At 37.7% G+C, this 27,145-nt stretch overlaps 2 protein-coding genes across 6 annotated transcripts; one reads left to right on the plus strand and one right to left on the minus strand.

Annotated features, from left to right (window-relative positions):
- Positions 1-1,790: 1,790 nt before the first annotated feature.
- On the plus strand, positions 1,791-13,614 carry LOC115745195 (protein SEMI-ROLLED LEAF 2). Of its 3 annotated transcripts, XM_030680611.2 has the most exons (21): positions 1,824-1,910; positions 2,056-2,136; positions 2,457-2,617; positions 2,892-2,966; positions 3,277-3,392; positions 3,601-3,715; positions 4,061-4,189; positions 4,787-4,834; positions 5,060-5,259; positions 5,350-5,546; positions 5,642-5,934; positions 6,983-7,132; positions 7,217-7,546; positions 7,664-7,813; positions 8,217-8,292; positions 9,126-9,253; positions 9,395-9,595; positions 11,157-11,297; positions 11,377-11,505; positions 12,669-12,881; positions 13,186-13,614. In XM_030680611.2, exons 3-21 carry the CDS (start codon positions 2,483-2,485, stop codon positions 13,342-13,344), a joined length of 2,985 nt encoding a protein of 994 aa, XP_030536471.1. In that variant the 5' UTR covers positions 1,824-1,910; positions 2,056-2,136; positions 2,457-2,482; the 3' UTR covers positions 13,345-13,614. The 3 variants fall into 3 exon arrangements, with proteins under 3 accessions (XP_030536470.1, XP_030536471.1, XP_030536473.1); XM_030680610.2 differs by lacking the exon at positions 2,056-2,136 and having other exon boundaries at positions 1,791-1,910; positions 6,983-7,141; XM_030680613.2 differs by lacking the exons at positions 1,824-1,910; positions 2,056-2,136; positions 2,457-2,617 and having other exon boundaries at positions 2,951-2,966; positions 3,277-3,379; positions 6,983-7,141.
- Positions 4,073-27,145, minus strand: LOC115745196. 3 transcript variants are annotated; one of them, XM_030680614.2, is made up of 13 exons: positions 26,919-27,145; positions 25,936-26,111; positions 24,963-25,485; positions 23,037-23,187; positions 21,971-22,081; positions 20,343-20,523; positions 17,479-17,727; positions 17,083-17,152; positions 16,245-16,417; positions 15,714-15,780; positions 14,764-14,946; positions 11,451-11,454; positions 4,073-4,083 (listed from the first exon to the last, which is right to left on the minus strand). In XM_030680614.2, the coding sequence occupies exons 2-11, from the start codon at positions 26,071-26,073 to the stop codon at positions 14,801-14,803; spliced, it is 1,809 nt and encodes a 602-aa protein (XP_030536474.1). In that variant the 5' UTR covers positions 26,074-26,111; positions 26,919-27,145; the 3' UTR covers positions 4,073-4,083; positions 11,451-11,454; positions 14,764-14,800. The 3 variants fall into 3 exon arrangements, with proteins under 3 accessions (XP_030536474.1, XP_048140231.1, XP_030536476.1); XM_048284274.1 differs by having other exon boundaries at positions 25,936-26,108; positions 26,915-27,144; XM_030680616.2 differs by lacking the exon at positions 25,936-26,111.

Genomic DNA, 27,145 nt, shown 5'->3' on the forward strand with positions numbered 1-27,145 from the left:
GTGTCACGATTTTATTATAGGTAGATATGTAGGAATCGAGATAGCGTCCGCTTCTGCACGCACCACGTGGCACTTCGCTTTGCCTCTGTGATTGCCACTTGGCCCCCATTCGATATAGATAACATTTTAGCTTTGCGATTTTTCCTTTAATATGTTATTGGAGTTGAATATTAGAAAATAGACAACCGAAAAGTATAGGAAGATTTTGTCTCTCATCGAGTTTAAACTTAAAAGGATTATAAATTAGAAAGTACATTCGTTAAATAAAAATGATTGTTGGAACATGTTTGTGAAGTCTCTATAAATTAAGCTAACTTGCTGTCTAATTCCTTAATTTCGCCAAAAGGGTGGGGCAAAAGAAGAAATTAAAATAAGTTTATATAAGAAGAAAAAGAAACACTAAAAAATTGCATTCGTCCCGTAATTTCCGGGACCGTTGAAACTTTGGTGTCCTTTTCCAGGTCACCCACCAACGGCTTACTTCTTAATCACATGATTACTCTTAATTAATCCTATGATCATTAAAAGGGATTCCCATTGGACACTAATTGGCATGTTTTCGGGAAACGAAAAAGATCTCTCGTGCATCGGCAGACATCGTCAATTAATTTCACCCGAGTAATAAATAAAAATTAATTTGCCGAATCGAAAAACTTATAGAATTTTCATAAATGTAAAATTCAAATTTAATCGTGTAATATGATATTATGCCCGGAAGATTCGAAACTCGGGACCTCCTTCTCCGATGTCATGTCAGATTTTATGGAGCTACTTTCAACTGTTTTAAAAATTTAAACTGTTAGATGAAAACGTAATTCAATATTTAATGTATGATTATTAAGAATGATTTTTAATCTCGTGATTTATGTGTAATAAAGTTGCTAAATATAATGTCTAAATCTATTTATGTGGAAAAGGTCGTCACCATTCCACTTAGGGTGAATGCTATACTACCATGCCTCTCATCTCCGCACAACTCCCTTATTCTATTTCTATAGAGGATATGGTTTGACATAAATCTCTCTCTTCCCTCCCCCTCCCCTTTCTCTATTTCATTTTCTTGCTTTTCTTCCGTTTGTGGAACCTTTTTCTTCCGATCCAATCTAGATCTGAAAAATTTATCTCTCCCGTTTCAAGAAGCTTTTTAGTATGTGTTTTCGGGATTTCGTTTCCCTTGAATTTCGTTAGTGTACAAGTCCAGTTTTCAAAGGAGGTCGGCGGAGTTTTTGTGAATGTTTCACTCTCACTATCGGATTCCTGTTCGTTCAATCTTTTTTATTTTTCATGGCGAAGGTGTTGGGACCACTAAACCTAGGTGCGCACCGGCTGAAAGGCAAAACTATAGAAACAGAGAAAGATCTCGATGTATCTCATTACAGAAGACGGATTCAGTGACAATTCATCTTCTTATCTAGAGCTTGTTTTATTTTGAAGTTGTAGCAATTGTACTGCGATGTCGTGCTTTGCTTTAATATCAATACTACGGCAATCTCTCCGGTCTAATATTAAATTGAGCATGTACCAAAAGTGAAAAAGAAAAAAGACTGTTAATTTGTCACTTTATATATTTTTTTACCAAAATAAAAAAAAATAAGTGGAAAACTTTTTGGGTTGCCTTTTCCACGCGGTAATTAACAACTGGACTGCTCTACTCTTCCCAACTCGTGACGTCAGCCTGAGCTTTTTTTTTTCCTGCCTTTTTATTTTTTTTCGTTTTGTTTTTATTATTGTTCTATGTAATTTTTATAATAAAAAAAATAAAATAATGAAAATGGATGTATGCATTGCGCTCATGGTAATGTCCGAGAGCAGAAAGAGAGAGACAGAGAGACAGAGAGGAGAGAGAAGGAGAAGGGGACGCCTTGGGGGAGATTTTCTCGTGCCTCAGCCCCCATTGGCTTCGTTCTGAGGTGAGTTCGTCGGTTGATCTTCTCTTGAATTGAATCGAATTCCTCGTTTCAATTTCTGGTGTTCTTTCGGTGATCTGGTGTTGATAATCTCGGTTCTCTTAATGGTTTTGGTGAAGCTCACCACGTTTGATCTTCGTTTCGTCAGGCAGTATCGGGTCGCAAGCTCGCCAATTGGATTGGGTTGAGTTTATTGCCCAGGATTACGGGGTTTCTTCTATATTGCTAGGTGCGAGCTGCCTTTTTTGCTTTTTTTTTTTTTTGGGTGGATTGTAATTTGCGTTCTGGTTAATTGAATTCTTACTCAGAATCTTTGCTTCCTTCGCTGTTAATCTGCTGATTTCACGTGGTTTCATTGAAGTTTTTCGTTCTAGTTTTGACCGAATTGTGAAATGTTTGAAGTTGTTGACGCTTGTTATTCCTTGAAAAGCTCGATGGTCACAACTTCTATGAGGATTGGAAAGTCTTATTCTGTCAATTATATGGGACTTGGATTGTGTTCGGGTGATGGTGGCCCCGAAATTGTTGATGGAACTATTTGGTTTTTCAGGGGTGGAGTTGAATTTGATTAGAGGATGGGGGTTGTGTCAAGGCGGGTTGTACCCGTCTGTGGGAACCTCTGTTTCATGTGTCCTTCGATGCGTGCGAGGTCTAGGCAGCCAGTCAAACGGTACAAGAAGTTGCTCGCTGACATCTTCCCCAAAAGTCAGGTGATTTTTCATTTGGGTCACAGGGCTTAAATTTGGATGAATATGATCAAAGATTCTGTCAGTTCATTCTGAATTCAAAGCTTTGACTGCTCAGCTTAAGTTGAAACCTGGAATGTTAGTCCTTTGAGTGAAAGCTAAAAGTTATGTTAATGCCAATGCTTATCGATTTCTTCCATTTAAGCCTATGCGGTCTACTTAACGATTGTCCATAAAGTCCAATTTTAGTTTGGATTCTTAGCTTTCTTCCCACGTAATTGTTTTTTGTTACCGGCAGGAAGCTGAACCTAATGACAGAAAAATTGGGAAGCTGTGTGAGTATGCCTCGAAGAATCCATTAAGAATTCCTAAGGTAAGTATACACCAAAAGAATAATTAAACTTTGATCACCAGGTCATCCACCATTTTAGTAGTTCAAGTTTCCACTGGACAAACAGAGGCTCCATTTTTCCATCTCGAGGTTAAACAAGCCCACATGTTTAGCGTCCCGAGTGATTATATGATTTCTTTTTACTAATTCCCAGTTCAGTTATGCTTGCATACCTGTACCTTGTGCACTTCCCACTAGTGTGCAACGATGGAAGGAGTCAAAATGTTCCTTTCCCATGTCCTACATAGTGACTGGAGTGTTAAAACATTTGTTTTCATATATATCTGCGCAGATTACCACTTACTTAGAGCAACGGTGTTACAAGGATCTTCGGAATGAGAATTATGGATCTGTTAAAGTTGTCTTTTGCATTTACAGAAAACTGCTGTCATCATGTAAGGAGCAAATGTAAGTTTCATGTACTTGAATGCTGCATTTGATTACTAAATGATCGAAGGAAGCATTTTAAATTGAGGCCATACTGCCTATGAGTGGTTCTTCTTTTTCCTCTTCAATTACGTCTTGGGAAGGGGGAGAAATTGGTCTTGCAGATCACGCTCATGAGCAATTATGGGCCCATAGGCAGAATGTGATAAATTGCTATAATGTTTTGCAGGTCATTATTTGCTGGTAGCTTACTGGGAATTGTTCGAACATTGCTGGAACAAACGCAGCAGGACGAACTGCGGATTTTAGGTTGTATCACTCTTGTTGACTTTATGAACAGCCAAGTAAGCACTTACATTGTCATGTTAGATTATAGTAGCGTCCGGCACTTTTCTTTTGGACTTATGTATCCTGAAGATGATCTATTTCATCATCAATGAATATTTTGTCTACTAGGAGTAAAATGTATGAGAAAAGCGAAAATAAACAATTGAAAAAAAGAGAGAAAAAAAAAAGAGAAATGTGTAGAGGTGTTGGCCTCAATTTTCCTCATATCATGTGTCGAGTTACTTATGAGATGCTTTTGAGTATTCTATGGATGATTTTTCTTCTTAAGCTGTTATTCTTTTTAACTTATCGGTATATTTAACTCCATGCCAAAGTCTTATTGTTGTTCAAAATTTATATAGGTTGACAGTACGTACATGTTCAACTTAGAGGGTCTTATTCCAAAGCTTTGTCAAATGGCTGAAGAAGTAGGAGATGATGAAAGAATTCTTCCTTTACGCTCTTCTGGGATGCAGGCCCTGGCATGCATGGTAATAATTCCATGCCCAGCTGATTTCCTTTTCTGGAAAAAGAAAAAAAAATGAAAGCATGATGCCTGAGTATGTTATATCATGTTTACACTTATTTCATTACAACCTTCGAAAAGCACATAATTAGCATGTCCGTGACCTTCTCTATTGTGTTTACTTTGACAATATTTAGTTTGTAGCCAGGAACTTAAGTCACGAAATAAAAAATTAGCCAAAGATAAAACGACTCTGATCATGACAAATGCCAATAGCAATACGAAAGCTTGTGAAAGCTAGTAACTGCCTCTTCTCCTTAGAGAGCATGGTCTAGTCAAGCAGCAGCTAGATTTCTCTTTTCCAAGTGCTGTCTCTTTCCCGCCACTTGATCATGAATTAATAATGCTTCTAGATGTTGAGATTGTAAATCATTGCTCATCTTTCTCTGTAGTGCAGGCTGTCATCTAGATGATGGAATTCTATCTTTTTTAGCAGGGATCTAATGACAATGTTGTTGAGCTCATGTAGAATGTTACATCTCCTGGTTTTATCTTTACTTGCTTTGTCACTTAGGCTTGGTTGCTTGGCTTTTAAGACTGATGTGTCGCTTTTTTCTCCTAGGTGTTGTTCATGGGAGAACATTCCCATATTTCTATGGACTTTGACAAGGTGAGTCATCCTTTTGTGAGATGCACAGTGGAATACATAGTCAAACAATTCAAGCTATGTCCATGTTTGGAGATCTGATGTTCACCTTGAAATTTTTTTTTTCTTTTGGTCGGACTTCACCTTGAATGTGAAAGGCAGACATTTTAGCAAATCCGATGAGTGACTGACTCAGTCCAGGTCATTATTTTCAATCTCCTTAAGGGTGATGTTTATATTATGGAACAGATTATGTCAGTGATGCTGGAAAACTATGCATATCTACAAATGAACTTGGAGTATGCCAAGGAAAAGCCAGATTCTTTACCTCAGCAACAATGGCTTCAAGAAGAGCCTAAAGCAGATCGGGGCTCATCAATTCAAGATATAAGTGACAAAGTTATTTCCTTACCGATCCGCTGGACCAATCCCGACATGGATAAGACAATGTAAGGGACCCTCTTAATTCTGTTATTGATTCTAATATAGATTTTTGCATTACCCAGGCAATCAATAATTCTTTTGCTGCTTTGCTACAGAGATACCTCCAAGAGCCCATCTTACTGGTCAAGGGTTTGCTTACAGAATATAGCCAGCTTGACAAAAGAGATTGCAACCGTGCGACGTGTTCTTGAGCCCCTTTTTCAAATTTTTGATACTGAAAACCACTGGTCCATGGATAAAGGACTTGCCTGCTCTGTATTGATGTACTTGCAGGCGCTTCTGGAAAAGACAGGTTGAGAATTTAGTAATTTTTCCTCTTTAAAATGTTATTTTTTTCTGAATACTGTCATAGATGGTAAATTAGTGGCATTTTCTGTTCTTATGCAGGGGGCAATGCTAATGTACTTTTATCTATTTTGGTCAAGCACTTGGATCATAAAAATGTTGCTGGGAAACCCTTACTGCAGATAGACGTTGTTCATGTGACCACACAGCTAGCACGTAATGCTAAACGGCAGAATTCAGTTACTATAATTGGGGCAATTTCTGATTTAATTAAGCAACTAAAGAAGTGCTTGCAGAACTTATCTGAAGGATTAACCCCTGGAGATGGTGTAGATAAGAGGAATGCTGATCTTCAGTCTGCCCTGGAGAGTTGCATCTTAGAGCTTTCTAAAAAGGCATGTACAACTATTAACTTTTGATTCACATCTTTATGATGCAATGCTAAGAAGGTGAAGTTAATTATATAGCATGGTTTTTAACTAGATGGTTTGGGCAAACAAACATAATAAAGTCATCACTACCTGTCTTTCTTAAATTATGGTTACACTACTGGTGGTTCTTCTCACCTGTTCATGCTAGGATATCTTTAAATCCTGGACTCCTTGTTGTCATAATGGTTGCAGAAACACAAATACAGCTTCTACTTACATTACTAGTTATTCTAAAAGCTTTCTGAATCTACAGGTCTTGGTCATTACTTGAGTTGACAACTTAAGATCCTAATGACTTCAGCTAATGGATTAAAGAAGTAATTGATGGTCTCTTTTTCATCTCCTTTTCCTGTCAAACTATGCTGGTCATTTAACTGCAAAAATAGAGTTTTCGCACTGTACAGTCTTGCATCGATGAGTTTAATTTTCTCTTCCATCTCCATATGTTTTGATTTGGTCAGTGCTTGAGATGGCCACGAAAAGAAGATTTCAGTCAATTCCTGCTATTTTATGTTCTTAACGAGGATCCTACTGTGCTATAACTTGATAATAAAGTTCTGATATTAGTTGCCGTTTCCATCATCTTGTGGTAGTTGCTTTGTTGAATGTGCGGACACTCAGGAAAGGATATGAGAACATTTGAACAAAATTTGGCATGGTGTCAATTGAGGATAAGATGCAGAAACTCATTTAAGATTGTCCGGATATTTAAAAATATGGGCTTAGAGTCCAGAATGAGAATATTGATGTCATGATGGAGATGTATGGTCGAGGGGCAGGGAAGGCCGGAGCATGGGTTTATTGTGGTTACTGGGTTGTTACAAATGCTGTAATACAAGAAAGAGCGCGATGGTGTAAGAAATCCATGTAATCAACTACACTGAGTGGGAAAAGACTTGGTTGTTGTTGGCGTTGTTGAAGGAAAGGACTTTCTAAGTTCAGCTTCTTATCTAAACGTCTTATTGCTGTGCTTTTTCTTTCTCATCGTAAAAATGAAGCTGGCTATTGTCAGGTTGGTGACATAGGACCCATTCTGGATATGATGGCTGTGGTGTTAGAGAGTCTCCCACCTACTGCACTTGTGGCCAGATCAACCATTTATGCTGTTTACCGCACTGCACGGATCATCTCTTCAATCCCTAGTGTGTCTAATGATAAGAAGGCAAGTATGGTAGTCCTCATATGCTGCTTCATAGTGCTTATGCAATGCTTTCTTACGCTTACTTTGCATGTTTGATCGTTCCAGGCTTTCCCTGATTCTCTGTTTCATCAGTTGCTAGTTGCAATGGTCCACCCAGATCATGAAGCAAGAATTGGAGCACACTCTATTCTCTCTACTGTGCTTATGCCTTCACTAGTTTGCCCTCTATCAGATCAGAGGAAGCACGTGCAGACCTTAACGGCACGGAAAAGAAGTTTTGGAGATCAGGATGAAGGGAAGGACTCAGTGGTGCCATCAATTGTCTCGAAAGAGGAAGTCAATCAGATATTGGATGGGGATGCTAAACGATCACCCCTTTCTGGAACTCTTTGCCAATCTAATAGTTTGAAGCTTGCATTAACAGATGGAAAAGCAGTATGAAACTTTCATGCTTTTAGCTTTTCATTACTAGCTGCATCTGTGAATAAATATTCTAGGTGGTTGCCGGTACTTACTTGGAAAAATGTTTTTTTTTTTTCCAATTTTGGATAGGATATTACTTCCCTTCGATTGAGCAGTCACCAAGTCAGCCTTTTGCTTTCATCAATCTGGGTTCAGGCAACATCTGCAGAAAACTCACCAGCAAATTTCGAAGCAATGGCACATACTTATAACATAGCTTTATTGTTTACACGTTCCAAGGTGAGCTCTGGGATGTGCTGCATCTGCTCTTTGTTCCTTTGCATCCTTTCAACATCTCTCAGGAACAGTCTGAAAACCCTCAACTATCTTATTAATCCCTTGTTATCTTCTTTTTGCGAATTAAATTACTTGACAAAGTAGTATTTTCCTGCGGGGAGATCCTTTCTTGGGGCCTATTATGATGTTTTGAAGAAATGGTGATCAAGATGTATAATCGTTAACTAGCCATGTGTGCTAAGGAAAAAGCTCCTTAAAAAGCCCCTTATTTGAGAGCATTTATTTGGAGTTTGGTACATGAGTAAATATGGGATATTAGGTAGTATGTGCATATTTGGGAAGATAGATGCAAAGGCTTTTTATTGGAAGTAATGTTTAGGTAACTTTCTATTTACTGGATTGACAGTCTTCCAGTCATATGGCTCTAGTAAGATGCTTCCAGCTGGCATTGTCCCTTAGAAGCATTTCTCTTGACCAAGAAGGTAAGTGACTTATCTATGTTTTCTTTTATATTCAATATTTATTCTTTTTTATTCTTTTGCAGAGTATATGCACATATTCCCATGTGATTATATAGAAATTTCACAGGTCATGGAGATGCTTTATGAGCATAAATATTTATTCGTGCATTAGTATTCCAATAAATTAACATCTCTTCAAGTAGTGCAATATGTAAGAGAAAAACCAAAGAATTTAACAATGTCTTAAAAATGATGCATTTCCTTCTTCTGATCACTCTCTGTGATGTTGTACCTGAAATTACGGGAGGTTTACTTTTACTTCTTTGGTCTTGAATTGCTGGGGCTACATTCAATCGGGTGACTTTTCTAGGATTTCTGGAAAAAGTTGCAAGGATTTAAAGGTAGCAAGCTCACAGCACATGGCTTAAATTTGGTTTCAGCATTCCAACACATGATTTTAAGAAGTGTGGAGGAGAATTTAGTAACTTGTCAGAAAGTTTACAATTTCAAAGATCAGATTCAGTTAAAGTTAAAGTAATTGTCTGACTATGTCATTTTCCCGAATTGCTACTAGAATTTGCATCTTTATCTTTGAAAGAGTTCTTGCAATTGTAAGGCATACTCTTTAATATCAGAGCATCATTTTCTTAATATCTCTGTTCTGGTCGATACGGTAATCAAGCAGTTTGTATTGAGCTTGATTAAGTCTGTTTGAACTGCTTCTGTTTTTCCATGAGATCAATTGTTATTCGGATCGAGTGCATTTGGGCACTGTGGTTTGTGGAATTGTGAAAACAGGAGAATGAATGTTGAGTTTTAAATATTTAAACTGATTGTGGTTATTTTCCTTGAAGGAGGTTTGCATCCGTCTCGACGAAGATCCCTTTTTACCTTGGCATCCTACATGCTTATATTCTCAGCCAGGGCCGCCATTTTTCCAGACATTATCCGTCTTGTGAAAGCATCATTAACAGATAGAACGGTCAGTCCAATACCTCCCTATCTCTTTCTCAGGCACATTCTTGTGCATAATTAAATGAACCATGCTTAATATTGCTTTGTACTTCTATTATTATAAAATAACATTGTCATGAGTAAAACTGCAATTATTTCTATTGGGCAGATTGATCCATACCTCGAGTTAATTGAAGATATCAGGCTACAGGCTGTATGTATAGAATCTAACTTGGAGAAGATATCGTATGGATCAGAAGAAGATGAAGCCGCTGCACTGAAGTCGCTGTCAGATATAAGCTCAGATGATCAGCAGTTAAAAGAAATTGTTCTTTCACATTTGATTACAAAATGTGGGAATTTGTCCGAGGTAATAATTGAGTCTGTTCTAGTAGTTTAGTATTGTCCCACATAACCTAATGCCTCGGGAAAAATTAGCATCAAAGCAAAAAGCATGTTCAAAGAATAAGTGAGGAAAAATGGTGTGCCATTGAATGAAATGCTTATTAGAAAGGTCCTGGAAGAATTAAGCAGCATTTGAAAAGCAACTAAGCATTTAGACTGTGGATTAGTGGCAAAGATATTGCTAATCTACTGTAGGGAGTGCAATTAACAAAAATAATATTGCCTTTCTCCTCTAAGTGGAACTGAAAACATGTGTTGTCTTGTGCTCTTGCATTTGATATGATTCATACTCCACTATATTTGTGTTCTCCAGAGTTGGGAACCGTGTCCTTTTTGCCTCTCCACACTTCTAATCACGTCCCCTTGTAAACATACATCTTCTCATAGGGGCATGCATTAGAGAACTCGATCAAAGACTCATCTGCTGTGTACCAACTGTTGCCCTTATTTATGCTGTGTATGCCTGCATATATGCATGCATCCTTTACCTGTATCCTACAAATCTAGACAATTCTCCCCAATATGGCGTCAGTAACATCTAGCTTTGACATCATTGCATAGGTTTCTGCTCTTAAGTTATTTGTCTCCAATTTGGGCTCCATTTGTTTTGCAGAAAATGAATGATTTGGAAAACATTTTCTTAAAAATGATTGCTTAAATTGCTTATAAAATTGAAGAAATGAAAAATATTTTTATCGTGCATAAAAATGTTTAGACATAAATTGTTGTCAATGATAAAAATATTTTACATCTGCTAATTATTGCACGTGATACAAACAACTATTTTTAGTAAAATATTTTCCAAATTATTCATTTTTCATGAAACAAGCGGACCCTTTAGAGGAGAAAAAGTGGTTAAATGAGATGAGATTGCATTTGGGAATCACAGGGTGCACAGCAATGCTGAATCTCTCTGGCTCTTTCTGTATTAATTTTATTTGTTGACTCATTATAAATGGATCCGGAGTCTGCTTTGAATTAAATGACTTCGGTTGGATTTGAAGTTGATCCCTTGGATGTTTATGCAAAAAGTTAAGTATATTGATTTTGTGTATGTTTTTCCCCTGGCTGATTCAAGCATACTTCCTTTTCACATTGGTTGCACTCTTCTAGTTGATTCTTGAACCCACATGTGGAACTTGCAGTCTCTGCTCACTGTCATGTTAATGTTACGGGACGCCGTCATTTTGCACTATAGTTTGGAGGGTTCATTCTACGTCAGCTTCTTAAGGATTCTCTTTGGTAATATATGACAGTCTTCTGTCAAGTTATTATGTCATCAAACACCAGAATAATGTGGCTTGCTGCTTTATAGACGTGTTAAGACATTAGTTATTAATAGATGGGATTAGGATGAGACTTGAACCCTGGGGAAATGATGAGGGCATTGTAGTCTGGAACTGGTTAAATTTTCAACTCAAAGCTCCCAGGGTATGTGTAGAAATGAATGAGTCAGTTGTTGTAGTGGTCTTTTTTTTTTCCCCCTCTTTGAGATTTGCCCTCAAACCTATACTTTCTTCATGTAGGAAGAATTAGCAGACTTGAAAAAGCAATTTCTACAAGCATTTTCACCTGACGAAGCTTATCCTTTGGGAGCGCCGCTATTTATGGAGACACCTAAGCCATGCTCTCCTCTAGCCCAAGTGGATTCTCAGCCTTTTGATGAAGTAAGGAATGCAGTGATTAAAATTATTTTCTGGCACTATTCTTAATATGGGATCTGCATTTGGTTTAAATCCTGTTCAGGCCATACCTTTAGTCGACATGACAGACGATGATGCCTTCCTTGAACCGAGTGGGAGTCAGTCGGATCGCAAGACATCACTCTCTAGCAACACAATCGACATTATAAATGTCAATCAGCTCTTGGCATCTGTAAGATCTAATCCTGTACATAATGACTTTTTCATGTGCTTAAATTTTTGCGCAATTGCCTTTTGGGGACAGGCAAGCTAGCCGTACCCTTATCCTCCAGGTGTTCGATGACATTCATTTCACCCATTTTTTACAAACTTGATATGTCTCCAGTTATCTCCATTGATTGTCGTTTTGTTTATTTCTGTAATACAAATATTGTGCTCAACAACCCTATTAAGTTTCTTGTGGGAGGACTATTTCTTATCTGTCCTAGATGTTGTGTTGTTGAGCACTGTTGACATTTCCTACTACCAGCCATGGATGCCAATTACTTTTATTTGTTGGAGAATATGATGCAGCAGAAGGGGAGGTTTTTTGAAAGATTGTACAGAACTCTAAACCTAGACTCGAGGAACCTTGATCTTTCATGTGCTATGGATATGGACAATCTCCCTTTTAATTACCATAAAATTGACTGTTTTAAGGCATACCATTACCATTTGTTTATGGAGGATGTGTTTGTGACATTGTGTTGTGCCTCTCTCATACTTGACCTCCCCTGTCTTCTCTGAAGGCTGAATGGTGAGTGGTAGAAATTAGATCCCATACGTGGTTAATAGCCTACGGAGGCATAAATGGGATGGATAAAATTAATGAAAGCTGATCGATGAACTTCATGTGCAGATTGGATGGGATGACGGGTGAATAAGCTTAATGAATTGCGTCTTAGACCTGTTAATATTAAAGTATGTGAAACTGAACAGGGTGGCTGAACTGGACAAATGGAATATAATTAAAGAATGGTGCTTTATGCAAATTGTGGAATTCATAATTTTTTTTTGGTCAAATAATGTATAATTGAGTGAATGGAGAAGATATGTAGGCTGTTTCAAGAAAATTGTTAAGTTCATTGATAAAGTTATTTCGTTAATGATGGTTGACTGTTCTTTTAGGAGAAGATAGATAGCGGTGGTGGAGATTGCAGTGCTTAATGCTATCAACTCTTATTGGGAAACCCTTCTTAGTACATTTAACTTTATAACTTCCTGATGCACTCTTTGTTTCCTAGGTCATTTTTTTTGTTTTTCTAATGAAATAATCAGTTTTAAGTTTCCTTTCTGTAAATCTCTCATGAAGGAATTAAAAAGGCTCTCTTCTCATGGTTCTAAGACTGTTGACAGGTTCTGGAAACAGCTAGACAGGTTGCAAGCTTGCCAGTTTCGTCAGCACCCATACCGTATGACCAAATGAAGAATCAGTGTGAAGCTCTTGTAACAGGCAAACAGCAGAAGATGTCGGTTCTTCATAGTTTCAAGAATCAGCAGGAAGTGAGGGCTATAGTTGTGTCGGGTGAATATGAAAACAAAGACCCCCCTTCACCAATTCCAAACTTGGTAAGTACGTTTACTTTGTAAGGAGGATACCATTATCATTTTGTTTCCATCTGGTGGGTTATATAAATGAAACACTCTATTGACTTGCAAAGTCTGTGTCATGCTTACATCGACCTTGTATATGTGGTTTCTGTGTGCTTGGTTCTATTTAAGTCAAGAAGCACTTGTTTGTTTCCGTTGTGTAAAAGAACTTGAGAAGCTTTGGTGTAGATGACCAGGTTAGAGAAATTTAACATGGAAGGATTCAACTCTCTTCCTGAGAAACCTTTGCTAACATTATATACATTCCCGGCTTTTCTTACAGAATATAGAGCTTTTGGATGGGGATGGGAAGTTGCATGAGGGTGACCAATTGCGACATCAGGATCAGCTTCAGCTCTGTTCATGTGATTATGGACCGCATTCTTTCAGATTACCGCCGTCGAGCCCGTATGACAAATTCTTGAAAGCTGCTGGATGCTGAATAGTTTAGGCATGCTTTTAAACGTATATACCTTTGTTTCTCAAGTTTATTCTTCTAACTGTCCTATATTCTTTTCATTCTTTCAAGTCTTCCGCCAACTCACCTGTATATTCTTTGTTTTCCTCTTCCGGTATGACGTTGTCTACCTACCATGTCCGAATGGCTGGAAAGACAGAAACGGATCATAGTAGTAAATAGCTGAGTGTAATGTGTCAACAATCGCTCTGTAGTACAAGTCATTTGAATGTACAAATAATGTGTTTTTGTTTGCATTTTATTTGTTTCGCATTGGTGGGGAAGCTGCCGTTTTTCAATACCTATTTAGTTTTGTATAATGATCGGCTTAATAAAGTGAAATTCTCGCAAATTGTAGGTTAAATGCCAACGGTAGTAAACAAACCATCTCGACTATCACACAGTCAAAATTAAATTTTCCTGTCGCTTGTTATCTGACTCTTGATGTCATATGATTGCTAAGTAGTTTCAGTAAATATTGTATTGTTTCTAATGGCAAAGTTCTCAAGTGCACGAAGTGAGGTAACTTCAAGTTTAGACCTTGAGATAACTTGAGGTATCCATTAGGGTTTTTGGCCAAACCAAATTCCTGATTTTATCTGCAAACGGAAACCAAAAATGCAAGAGATGAAGAGTGCGAATACTGAGACCACAAGAAAATATGTTGTTTCACATGTCATAGACCGATCATTTAATGTTGTTTCACATGTCATAGACCGATCATTTAATAGCAACTCAAGTATGCTTTGTCAGTTCATGTTACTTCCACACCATGAAAAAGTCGAGCCACAGGGTCGGGGATCGTAAACCAATTTACAACGGTTGCTTGAATAACCCTACTTGCTTCTTTTTTAAGACGTTTTACCATGACTGGAACTGTCTCCTAGATCCTTCCTTGCCAAAATCCTGAATCGGAAAATGGCAAGAAGGTTTATGAACAACTCAAGAGTCTTCAGAATTACCTCACTGCGCACAGAGGCAAAAGGCAAGAAGTCATAATATCAGTCAGGGTTCCATTAATATAAACCAGAACCATGATTGGAACTGTGTCCTAGATCCTTCCTTGCCAAACTCCTGAATCGCAAAATGGCAAGCAAGACCAAGTATCGTTTGCGAACAACTCAGAGTCCTCAGAATCACCTCACTGTGCGCAGAGGCAAAAGGCAAGAAGTCATAATATCAGTCAGGGTTCCATTAATATAAACCAGGACCATGGAGAATAGAGTAAAATATGCCTACACGACACAGACAAGGTTAAAGGTCTTTGTTCCTCTTCTTTTAGAGGTTCCACAATTCTTCACAAGCAAAAGCCCCATGGTCATCAGCCAGGCTCACCTGTTGTTAGGTTCACCAACCCACAGGACAGGTTACAAAAATCGCATCCCCAAAACACTACAGGACCACAAATGCAGTTTCCAGATTAGTGAGTATCATGCAGCTTCTACCCCTTGCTTGCAGTGCTTTTCAATATGACCAGCGTGTTGGCTGCAGCCGATTCTCTGGCTTCTTCAGGAGTGGAATGAGGGTCTCCATCAGTCGAACACTCAAAACCTGTGCCTTTGACAGTCACTTTAGCGACATACCCACCTTTTAGAAGAAATGCAGATTCACATTAGCAAGCTGCTTGGAGCATCACGAATCAACATACTAAATATACCTGGACTGAAAAGTTCTACCAACAAAACCTCATCTCGACGGAGTAGGTAGAAGCATTGTACGGGAGATCTAGTTTTCACATGACCTCAATGGAGGATCATATTCTTCCACACATGCCCGAAGACTCACGAGACAGCATAATACCTTATCAGAGATCAATGAAGTTTTGCAACCATTCACTTTTAATCATTTCAGCTGTTCAAGACATTCCCTCACATGCTAAAGATGTTCAAGGAAAATTATAAAATAGCTGCAATCCTCCTATGGCATCTCCGTGGGATAAGTATAACAGCAAAAATGGTACCCAAGCTACTAACAAGAATTTGATTGTACTAAAAAAACTTCAGATAAGCAGGGCAAAATCCCCTATTTTCGATTTATTAGGAGCAAACCACGGTGTCTTCGAAGAAGCAAGCAAAGCATGAAGAAACTTAGGGACACTGAATTTGCAGGATATTTCTAATGTAAGTCAGATAATTGTATTTACAAGTCACGACCATTTCTGGAGTTTATAACCATCCCAGAGTGTTCCAACATCATGGTCAAGCAAACCTATCAAGTTTCACATTCAGAATTCTGACCATTGCAGAAATAATCACTGTACAAAAGGGAAGGCTCCATTCACAGTGTCAATATGATGCCATCAAGAGTGAAAATTTCTCGCATATTAAAAAAAACACTATATCCAAGTATCTTACCATCAGTGACACATATATGATAAGTTGGTAAAATCCAAGTGTTCTCATCACACATATCATCCAACTCCTGCAGAAAAGACGTTAAATGTTGGCAGAGAAGAAAAAGCGTAAATTTCTAGTTGCAGTTCCAGAAAGTGTTCTTACAAACACCGTTCTTGTTGAACTTTTCTTCACGAATGAAGCGTGTTTTCAAGAAAAGAGTAAAAAAAAAAAAAACTATTTTGCTGTCAATTTCTATGAAAATGGAAACATAACGACAAATTAAATGGCATTTCCTCGTTTTCACTTGAAAACCGTTTTCAAAATGACTGGACCTAATCAGTTTTGATGTGTTCGCATTTCCTCTTGCAACTTATCCCGTCTGTCTGTTTTAATAGAATGTTAATATCAAAAAAATGAATGCTATTCACCTCATCAATAAAGGCTGCTATACCATCTTGTTAGAGATGCAGCAATAATAAAACTGGAAAAGATGCCCAAAAAGAACAAGGGAAACAGAAAACAACTCAACTTTTCATGGTGGGAACTTACTTGACATGGACTTTTTCTGTAGATAACATCCGTCAACTTTACATCGGTATAATGGGGTAAAGGTTGGCCTTCAAGATGGGCATTTGTCCTTTCATGAGCAGAAGTTTTCAGGCACAAAAAATTACAACCATCAACTATGGAGTCTATCTTCAGCGCTAAAGCAGCTGCTCCACCTATGACAAGACGAAAAAGACAGAGCTCTCCTGAAGAACTATCCATACCAATCAAATTGCAAGTATTAGTTGCTAGGTGATAGGTCTACAGACAACCCTCAATTTATGTAACTCATAACCAACTTCCCATTGCTAATACACAAATTAATGACCATCGTTCTGAGGGATTGAACATATCAGAGAATGATGAAGATGATACAGAAACACAGAAATCAACAAAAAGCAATTAGTCAACCGATGTCTGACAGAACATCCAAACCATTCAACTGCCTTGACAAGCAAACAAAAACCCCTTACTACCGCATATCATAGCCAGCAGTAGTGTAGCTAGCATATCATAGCCAGAAGTAGTGTAGCTAGCAATCTTTCAATCTAGAGCTTCATTTCTCTACTACAAATACAAAATCATTATAAAGACATCAAAACAGTGCCTCTCCTTAATCAAAAAGAGCTCACAAGAATTTTATCTTTCCGTTGAGGCTAACTAATGACAGACTGACAGCTCAATTCAGCAGCATCGAGAATAATTTATAGCAGATTTCATCTCGCGACAGAAGCTTCTCCTAAATGTCTAACATCAAAGCTCAACAAAATAAATATCAAAATAAACAAATTCCATCATGGAAAATTGGCTTTTTAAAGCAAATCAACGAACACAGTCATACCATTCATAATCGTATGAATACACTTGTCACACTTTGCAATCTCATCTTCTATATTCCGCTGCTGAAGGGACTGCAAGAAAACATAAGGTCGAATGGAACATGACTATTCCGAGTTATAAGGAATTGTTACTGTCATTTACAAAAGAAAGACTAATACAAACCCAACCGGTAATGTCTATAAAGTTGCGAAGGGATCATTCACCTTCTGGATCATTTGCTTATATAAAATCTAAGAGATAGCTTCGTAATCAGAAAACTTAAGAAGGATGTATTATGACAAAACCAAACTGATAAGCTTCAAAAACTGCTGAGCTGCTGCATCAGGCTACCACTCAAATATTAGCAGTTTGAAACATTAAAAACGCTGTGGAACATATTCATGGGAAAGAGAACTACCAGTTTAGCCCTTTTCTTGAGAAGAACTCTTAATGCAGTTTGTGACAGTGTGTCTTCTTTAGAAGCCAACACAGAATATATTTTCTCAAGATCTTCAGAGGTGGACTGGCAAGTCACTAAAGCACAGTCACTACTAAGGATTGGCTCCTTATCCAACAAAGTAATGTTGTTCACGTTGTTTCCAGCAGTACTCTTATTGCTTCGGCATTCAGGAATGCTACTCTGGCATTTGTTTTCAACCATCATGTCCTGGCAATTCCAGTAAATATTTAGAGAAGTATGTAAATCTGAGTTGATGCCAAAGAATAGGGGAGATAAAAAAAAAAAAACAAGCTAACTGAAAAAACAAAGGACAGTCTATCTATGCATATTTTGGACATACATCACGGAATTTCTCAAAAAGGTGTATCCCAGCAACTTTGGAATCCCAAATATAGAAAATGAATGATTGTTCAAGAGTTTCAGTCATAATGTTAGTAATTTGGTCCAAGAGGGATGTGCAGTCATTGAAACGGAAAACAAACTATCAAAAGGAATGAACATGTAAAAGACAACTGGCTTTCCAATCCTGCTAAATGTGAGCCCCAGTGTACGGATTGGCAGCAAAATTACTCCATGATTTGTGACCACTGATTGAAAATTAAGTGCTTATAAGGAGAAAAAAAAACCTACTATAAGCGAAAAGTACACGACAGTTGCATTGACGATATAGAATGGTAACTAAATAACTGCTTAGTACAAATATTACTACTTCAGCAACAGCTACTAAATTCCATCTAATCATGTTATTATGCCAGCTAAACTAGGTAAAGTATATTATGCAATAGCCCTCTCCTACAAGCATGCTGAAAGTATATCCTTCCTCCAAAAATTTCTCATTCTTTTTTATCCCATTACTTCAAAATCCTTTCATTTCACCACTGTCCTTTCCTCAAATTTCTAACTCTTGCACGAAATTTGTCCTTCGTGTTACCTAAACTAATCTAACAAAACATGTATAAAAGAGGATAAGAATCACATGTCATTGAGCCATGTAGGCAAGAGTATCGGGTCGCGCAACCATGTGGCTGCTTCTCCACCTATCACGCAGCTGTAGTCTCTGGTATCTTGATCATGAGGATAATGATAGCATGAAAAGATTTGTCGAAGTTTCCTATGAGGAATCATCTATTCTTTCCGTTTTCCTTTCATTTATTTTACATAACAGTGTAGTTCATAATGTTAATTCTAACTACGAAACCTACCTAGACAATTACGTAATCATTCTTTTGGAAAAATATGGATCAAATCTTATTGGTCATTAAATTCAGTTTAATTCCCCATTGTCTTCTTTTATCATTGATGAGTCGTTAATTAACATTCAGTTATGTATCAAGGAAGATTACATAAATATGGTGGTGCGAGTCTTTTATATTGTCAATCTAATTAATTTAAAGTTTGTTTTTTCCTGATAATTTTCAATAAACTTGATCATGAAAAGCAATTGTTCAAAACCAACCAAAAAATTCAGTAGGAAAAAACTCTTCATATCAACATACACTTACATTTACATTGTAAATATAAGCAAATGATGAAGAGTTATTCAACCAAGACTATCTGGAATACAGGAAAACACAAAACAATATGACATTATTCATACAGAGAAGATACAAACAACAAATAATTAATTAGTAAAGTTGGCCCACATAATGAACATAAAGGGGCATGAAAATAGTTGGCCGCATAATATTCTAAATTCTATCAACATTTCCTACTACAATTAGGAAGTAAATTTCCATTAAATTTCCTGTGTATTTTCTGTGGCAACCGATGGTAGAAGCCCATAAATATCTGAGGTGGACAATGTCCTATAGCTTAGTAGCTTCTCATTTGTATAAGTAACCATAATCCAAAGTGCTCTTTTAGTGGCTTAATAAAGCTCTACATGTGGTGCTAAATAATCACAGAATCTATCATCAGTGAGTAACTTTTTAGTAATTTTTCATAGTAATTAGCATCTATTGTCAGTTAGTAACTTTTTCATAGTGCTATCGCACAAAAGTCGAGATTGGTAAATGTCAAGGTGCTCTGGTATTTTTTCCATACATGTTTGCAACATTTGCCATCAATTGATAAATATTTCAACCAGATTAGTTTCTATTTATTGTGGTAACCCAAGGTACAAGAAACCAAAATTTTAGATAAATACTATGGGTTTCGATAACTAATATTTCATCAACTATTAGTAACTTTTCTTCTGTCACAGAAAACAATCATCAGGAACTTTTCTAGAAGGTTGATTGCATTCCTACCAGTGTAATAAGCCTTCCACTTTTGTAATTGCAACATATTAATTCACCAATCTATGTTGGTAATTTACCAATCTATATTTGCATTGGTAGTGATGCTCAACCCATTCAGACTTATGTTTTCGCAGGTTGGTAACTATTAAATAAGGTTTGGAGTTTTTTATTAACTACCAGTGTAAGGGGATGCTTCTTATCTTCGACGAACAGTAAGCACCAATCCAACAAACTTGATGGCTCACAACGATGCAAGCAAGTTTCTTTCTTGGTGAGCAGGAATTTTCACTAAAATAAGTCCTAAGAAAATATCTTTTCAACTACACACAATCTATAGCATGTGTGGATCTAACCTAAGCTATGCAAGTTATAACTCAGGGATGTAAAACTAAAATTCCTCAAATTATGGAAAAGGCCAACAGACCAAAGCCAAGAAGCTAGAAATTTAAGCTTCAACAAAACAGCACTTGGAAATGCCCACAAACTATCAACTCTTACAAAATTCAAATGCATCTAATGAAATAGCTAAAGCGGAATTGTTTTTATAGGTAAGAAACCTCAAGTGGATAGTGAAGTTCTAACCTCACTGGTGACATCATGGAGGTCGTTCAGCTTTCTCTTCATGAAAGAAGTATTTGGTTCGCTACTATGAATATTATTATATTTCTCTTCAGTAAGAACGGAGACCTCATCCTCCTCCATGTTTACTTGTACAGTTACAGAGTCAACTTTCAAACTTTCCAGATGATTTGGAGATGCATCCCTGTGATGGCGGAAAAAGAAGCACATTTGATAATGAAGAATCAATGAGCTTGTGATAACCGGCTCTCCATCATATCCTAAAGAAGGGAGCATTAAACAAGGAAAATCAAATAGATCAAATCAAAAGTTGCTGCAGTTCTATGATCTAATGGCTCGTGTGAAGTGGACTAACATAGGCCAGAAGTACCCAAAAAAGGTCCTAAAATAGAGACAATATAGCAATACTATTGGAGGAAATAATGTATCTTATCAAGCTTCATCGAGTACAAGGATGGAAATGGGTCCTCAATTTCCTTTTTGCCTGATCTCTTCAAGCTAGCCACCCTATTGAAGCTCTTTTCTCTACAATTGCAAGCAGAATCCAGTGGACTGCGTCCTTTGTTATACACTTGAGATTAGGAGCTGAAATATCTTTAATAGCTCCTTTGAGATTGAAGTTTTAGCTTGTGTGGTGAGTGGGAAAACAAAGCCAGAGGTTCACTGACCTCATATATGACATTTCTGAACTGTTCTACCACTCTTTCACACAATTTGCCCCAAGGGACTTGGAAGTTGATTCGAACACTCTTAAAGCTGCCTTCTTCACATGGAACGCTGCTTAGGAGAGAGTCTTCCAACAACTGACAACTTTCAAAGGAGTGATCTTGAGCTTGCCAATAGATGTTTTATGGGTGAAAGTGCCATCCAATTTTTTTAGTTTTTATTTTTTGAGGAGACCATCCAAGTTAATTAAGCACATCTTAACTCATTGCCTGGAGTGAGGCAACTATGGAACAATCATGAAGCTCAGGCTTCTATGGTTAGCGAAGAACTTTCAGATTGGAAAAGGAACTTCTTTGTAAATAACAATGAGAGAGATTCTATCCTTCCTGCTATCCCTCCAGTATTTTTTAATCTTATCTGGAGGGAGAGAAACCTGAGAGCTTGTGATAATCTGGAGTCTAAGGGCATGTTCGTTGAGGCTTTCGAAAAAGCAAATATTCACAAGTCTAAAAAATTGGTTATGGATCTTCATGCCACCATTCTTATATTGTGAAAGTTTCAAATATTTCAGGCTAAGAAAAATTCAATGTTTGTTTGGCGCGAAATTTAGATTATGAAAACATGCAATAGATGGTGACATCTTTTGAGTTTTTGAATTACTAAAACCACTATACAATTGACATAGAATGCTGGACGCTGAACTCTTCTCCATAATATTCATATAGGGTTAGTCCCCCGTGGGTACATTTCTTATAAGATTTCCTTATTTTAGTTTTGAAGGAAAAGGAATCTATTATATTCCTACAAAACCTTGAAAACACTTTCACTATACATAGGAGAACTCTAATGTTTTTCTTTCAATGTTTGTTTTCTTTTCTTTTCTTTTTTGTGGGGGGGGGGGCAGCGCATTTCCTTCAAAATTACGAAAACATTACTCATATGAAGATCATCTACATATGACATACCTAGAAAACCAATTTGACAAAATCCCAGCATAGGGAAGCACATGAAAATATTCAACGACTGGGGTTATTGTCCACTTGTGTGACACCTTCCTGATCAAAGGTCCCTGCAAGCTAAAGAAGAACAATGCCATTTTCTCAGTCAAAGAAAGCACAGAACAATACTCAAAACATGCTATGTAGTGCAACTTTTAATAATTTTGGGGGTGAAAATAACTCACTCTCTCTCTCTCTCTCTCTCTCTCAATTGCCATGCTTATTGGTTTTCTCAATGATGGTGGACAAGCTCAAAGCTTAGTTGGATTACAGCATTCTAAAGACATCAAATAAAAGAAGAACTGGCAGAGATCCGCCAGCAATTATCAGTTAAATCAGATGGAAAGGCACAGGAAGGTGTTGAGGAGGGGACATACTGACATTTATGGATGTTATGGAGCTTGCTTATGAATGCTTGTTTTTCGGTCTAATTACTATATTTGATCTCCCAGATTGTCGAATCCATTAACTATAAAGCTAATTTGCAAATGCAGTGGCAGCCCTCAGTGCCACTTACATGGATGCATAATAATTCTTACTGATTAAGAAAAATAACAAAAAAGAAAACGAAAGAAGAGCCACTTAACAGGTGATCTACCTAATTGTTCGATGCATAAAGCATTCAGTAAAACCAGTTAAAATGGCACATTTTAGATACTCTTAATGAGGGAAGCAAGAAGTTCTTATAAAGCAGCAATGGCATGGAGAATAAAGTTCAATAATATCCAATGATCTCTCTCTCTCTCTCTCTCTGCTTGTTTTTGCGTGGGTGCATGTGTATGTTAGGACATCTCTAAAGTAAGATAGCATTCAGGGAATCACTCTGGTATAACTTTGATACATGTGAACTGAACTCAGAACTTCATGTCAACAAAAGAGACTGTTTGTCAAAGAGTTCCCGAATCCTAACTCAATTATGGAAATTGGTGCAAGGGCAAAAATGGAGAAATTCAAATTCATAACGGCACTAAGCGAAGTATCCGATAACATGCCTAGCAAATGACACATAACACAAAGTTTGGCACACACCAACCTGTCGATGGCATATTTTATAGGCACCTGAATGGCATCTTTACTAGTAGGCTGGGCGCATTGCATTATGTAGAAGCGAGATGCCGATTTTTCTTTACCCAGTGAATATACAGTGTGGCTTTCTAGTATAGAAAGACAGGCCTGACTAATGTCTGTTCAGCAATCACAAACCATATTCAAACGTCAGTCCTCTCAAGAGGCCAAACAAAACAGAAATAGATAGAAGGAATTACACTTATTGTACGTGCAAATCTAGTCAAAAGTCGAATTAGAACACTTGAAAGAGGAAATGTAAAATTGGACTCTAACATTATATTCCCAAAATTATAACTATCGACAAGTTTAACTTGGATACAATGCAAGTGCTGTGAATGCGGTCTCTTCAAAATTCACTCATAATTCCAAATGCCAGTCTCTTTGAAGGTCATCCTCAAAGGACACCACTTATGGAAGGGGTCTGATACTCATAAGTTCTAGAGACCAATCGCATTTCCTACATTTTATCATTGGTCCTTCCTCAAGTAGAATATCTCACATTCTACAAAACTTATCCTATCGCCAAGACTGCTTCAACAGAGAAGATTATATCTCAACGTTTAACGCACTAACATCCCACCAAACAAAAAAAAAAAAACAACTATCATCAGTAACTAGTTGTATTACGGTCTTTCATCTTCTTACCCCCTTAAAAGCGCTATATAGTGCCACAGTTGCTGATACTTTCATCTTACAACCGCATAAGAACCAGAAAATCAGCATAGACTCAAGTTGGCAAACAAATTTAAGTACTAAATAAGCACTTCAAAATCCACTTAAAACCTGACCATCAAACCTAGTTTTATAGTCCGACCCAAAAAAAGGAAAAAATCTATCCTTATAGAATAAGGATCAGATAATCCCATTTACAAGCCTCTGCAGGGTATCTTCATGTCCAATATCCGTATCACTTCTCTTCCAAGAAGTAGAACCAAAAAGCAGACCACCATAGAGGATCCAATTAAAGCTATTCTGCTAAAACTTTAAGCAAAAATCCCATCACACTTAATTGTGCGCTCTCTCCATGTCCAGTTTAAAGTTGACTCCTCTTCTCTCTTTATATTCTCATCATGAGTCACAACTTCACAAGCAATATACAGCCAGGTTTGGTCTCCTTAAAACTGTATTGTTAAAAGGAAAAACAGTGTAACTATTCTCATGTGCAGACTAATAGGCTTGCCCATATGTCACGCATGCATCCCTTTTTTGATAAGATGGGCTTCCGAACCATCGGCTTGACTAATCTCCACTAATTAATGTATATCGCTCCATTCAATTAACTGGACAAAATCCTTTGATCAATAACCACGATTTACACAAGTTCTAAAATGACGGAGGCGTTATTTATAATTGTGAGCAAATTCTCTAATCCAGTGAAGTTCACGAAAAACTTTTAATGAACTGATCTGGATTTTTCCCAACTCTCCTTTATGAAAGCTGTGGAGATCTGAGCATGGCACTGTGGTTGTTATTTTGTTTTCCAATCTCTTGCCCATGAATGGACCTTGATCTTTACTCCTGTGAAATTCCAAGGTCAAGCTAAAATCTTCCCGTCACTATTTCTATATGAAGGCAAATGGCTCGTGAAATGCTTTCATGTGAATTTGCTAACTTGGTAATTCAAACTTCCACCTCAACTTTAAATAATGTAGCAAATTCTTCATCAAGAGATAGCTATCCTTCTTTCCTAACAAAAGCCCTTCGCAGATTTTTATAGCATCAAAATCCACAATGTCCTAAAATTCCTTGAATTTCCATCATCTTTATTGTTTGATTAAAGGCAGGAGAGTGCACAAGACAAGGCATTGGCTAAGAATATGCAGATTGCCAATCTTAATTAAACCAAAAATTTCCAGTTTTATCCATGGATAAAACCAAACCAAATTCATACCTGCGGCTTCCCTGACTGATGAAAATGCAAGCTGCTGCATAGCATCCTCATTAACACCCGAATCATCTCTCCAGGGCTTTTTGGTGATCCTTTTCTTTTTATACCGTTTCAACTCTGGCATGCCTTCTGGACTCTGATTGGAGATATCCACATCCTTTTCAATTAATGACCAAACCCCCTCTGTGACGGAGCTGAATTTCAACAAGCAATTCTCTTTCCTAGAGTCAACCAAGAAAACGATGACTTCAGAAATTGCCCATCCTTCTATGTCGGGGCTATCCTTTGATGCATTCAGTCTCATACATAGATCACATGCATCCATGATAGTCTTTTCAACCAAGGAAAGCTGCTTGTCAGGGTCAATTAATTCAGCATCATCCGATTTTCGCATGAATTTCATGTATTCCAGTAAAGGCGGATTGAAACCCAAAATCAATTTGCAGAATGACTCAAAGCCCAGAAACTCTAGCTGTCTGTGTTGTTTCCGGTGGTAGTAGTTGTACAGTATGACAACTCCATGCATCTGCAAAAAAAAAAAAAAAAAAATGATTGATAAAGAATCGCTGGTTGGACCTAAAGGATTCCATTATCCAAGAAAAGATATAAAGAATCGTACGCTGGTTAGACCTAAAGAATTCCATTATCCAAGAAAAGACAAAGCATAGAAAAGGGAATGCAGAAACAGAAGCCAGAAAACAGAAGAAAACAGCCAAATCCTAGAGGATCAAAGCTTATGAAAAAAGTAACAACAATGGCTTAAATTCTCTTCTATTTCTCTCTAGCCAATGATTCACATGATGCAAATAAGAATAAATCTTCAGATTTTTTTCTTCAACTTTGAATTCCCATGGTACTTCCAACAACTTGCATTTACCTTTGCTGGTACAACTACATAGATGAGAAGAATCAACTTAATGCAATGAAAATCAGCAAAGAATAGTAATTGTTGAGAGGATGTCTTCCCAAAAAGGACCTGTTTTGCGACTGATTGTTGCTGAGAAAGTGATGGACTGTCGGATGCAGAAGATTTTGTTGGAATCAGAGGATCAACCAAGTATTCCAGAAATGTCCCAACAGCATCCTCAGTAGGGCATACACTTGATAAAGCCATCGTTCCCTCCTCCTATGCTTTGTGCAGGGGTCCCCCTCCTTGATGTATGTGATCATCAATAAGAAAGTAAATTTGCAAACTATTGCCATTTAACAAGGTTACCCAATTGCCAACTACCAAAAAGAATGGATAAGGAAAGAGATCGACCACATGACACGATGAGAGCTTGTCACGCACTTAGTGCTTCAGCAAAAGTTTCCCAGATCCATCTTCATAGGTAAAAGTAAAAGAAGGATTTTGTGAGAGAGTGCCCGGAACACTTGTTAAACACCCCATTGAGGGAAGTTTGTGATTTCCAATGCACCGTCTCTCTCGAGCTACAACGCGAAACCAATGCACAGGAAATCAAAACAATTCCTGAGTATACTTAACAAGTGCCCGTTGACAAGACCCAAAAGAATTCAGACTAGTGTTAATCAGAGAGTCAAACAGAAACCGGTGAATTTCTCTAACAGGGGAAAATCGAAAAAAGAAGAAAAACTTAAGCTTGATCATTTTCCTCTCCTTTCAGCAAGTAATTGCTCCTTGACAAATAAAACTCCATCAAAAGCAACAATTTTGCTCGCTAAACCATGATAAACACACCAGTCGCACGTACTTTCCTTCAACTCTCACCAAAATTCGCTCCCTAAACAAGAAAACCCTCACCAGAAGGCTTAAAACCACAAAATGCCGATAGTAACACGGCAGACAGACAAAACCTCTCGAGTAAGACGACACGATACGCGAGATTTCACAGGCACTTTTAGGCGATCAAAAGAACGAAAGAGCGCTGGCGCAGTGAGAGGAGAGAGAGCGCGCGCTTCTTGCACGCGGACACGGTCGACTCCATGAACACGGCTTACCTGAGAGTGCGCTCCGGTTTACAGATACTCAATATGCAGAGGAAACTGAGAGAGAGTGAGAGAGAGCTGGATATGGGGGACGATGGCTACTCCGGCAAGGATGTTAGGGTTAGGCCAATGGGCACATTGGTCGTCATCACCCGGTCCATCGGAATGTACTCGGTTCTGATGCCCGATAATTTCTTCTTTTTCCTTCTGCTCAGCGGCTTTCGAGGTGTCGTAAAAAT

This window comes from Rhodamnia argentea, chromosome 1 (genome assembly GCF_020921035.1).
Source record: "Rhodamnia argentea isolate NSW1041297 chromosome 1, ASM2092103v1, whole genome shotgun sequence".
Taxonomy (NCBI): domain Eukaryota; kingdom Viridiplantae; phylum Streptophyta; class Magnoliopsida; order Myrtales; family Myrtaceae; genus Rhodamnia; species Rhodamnia argentea.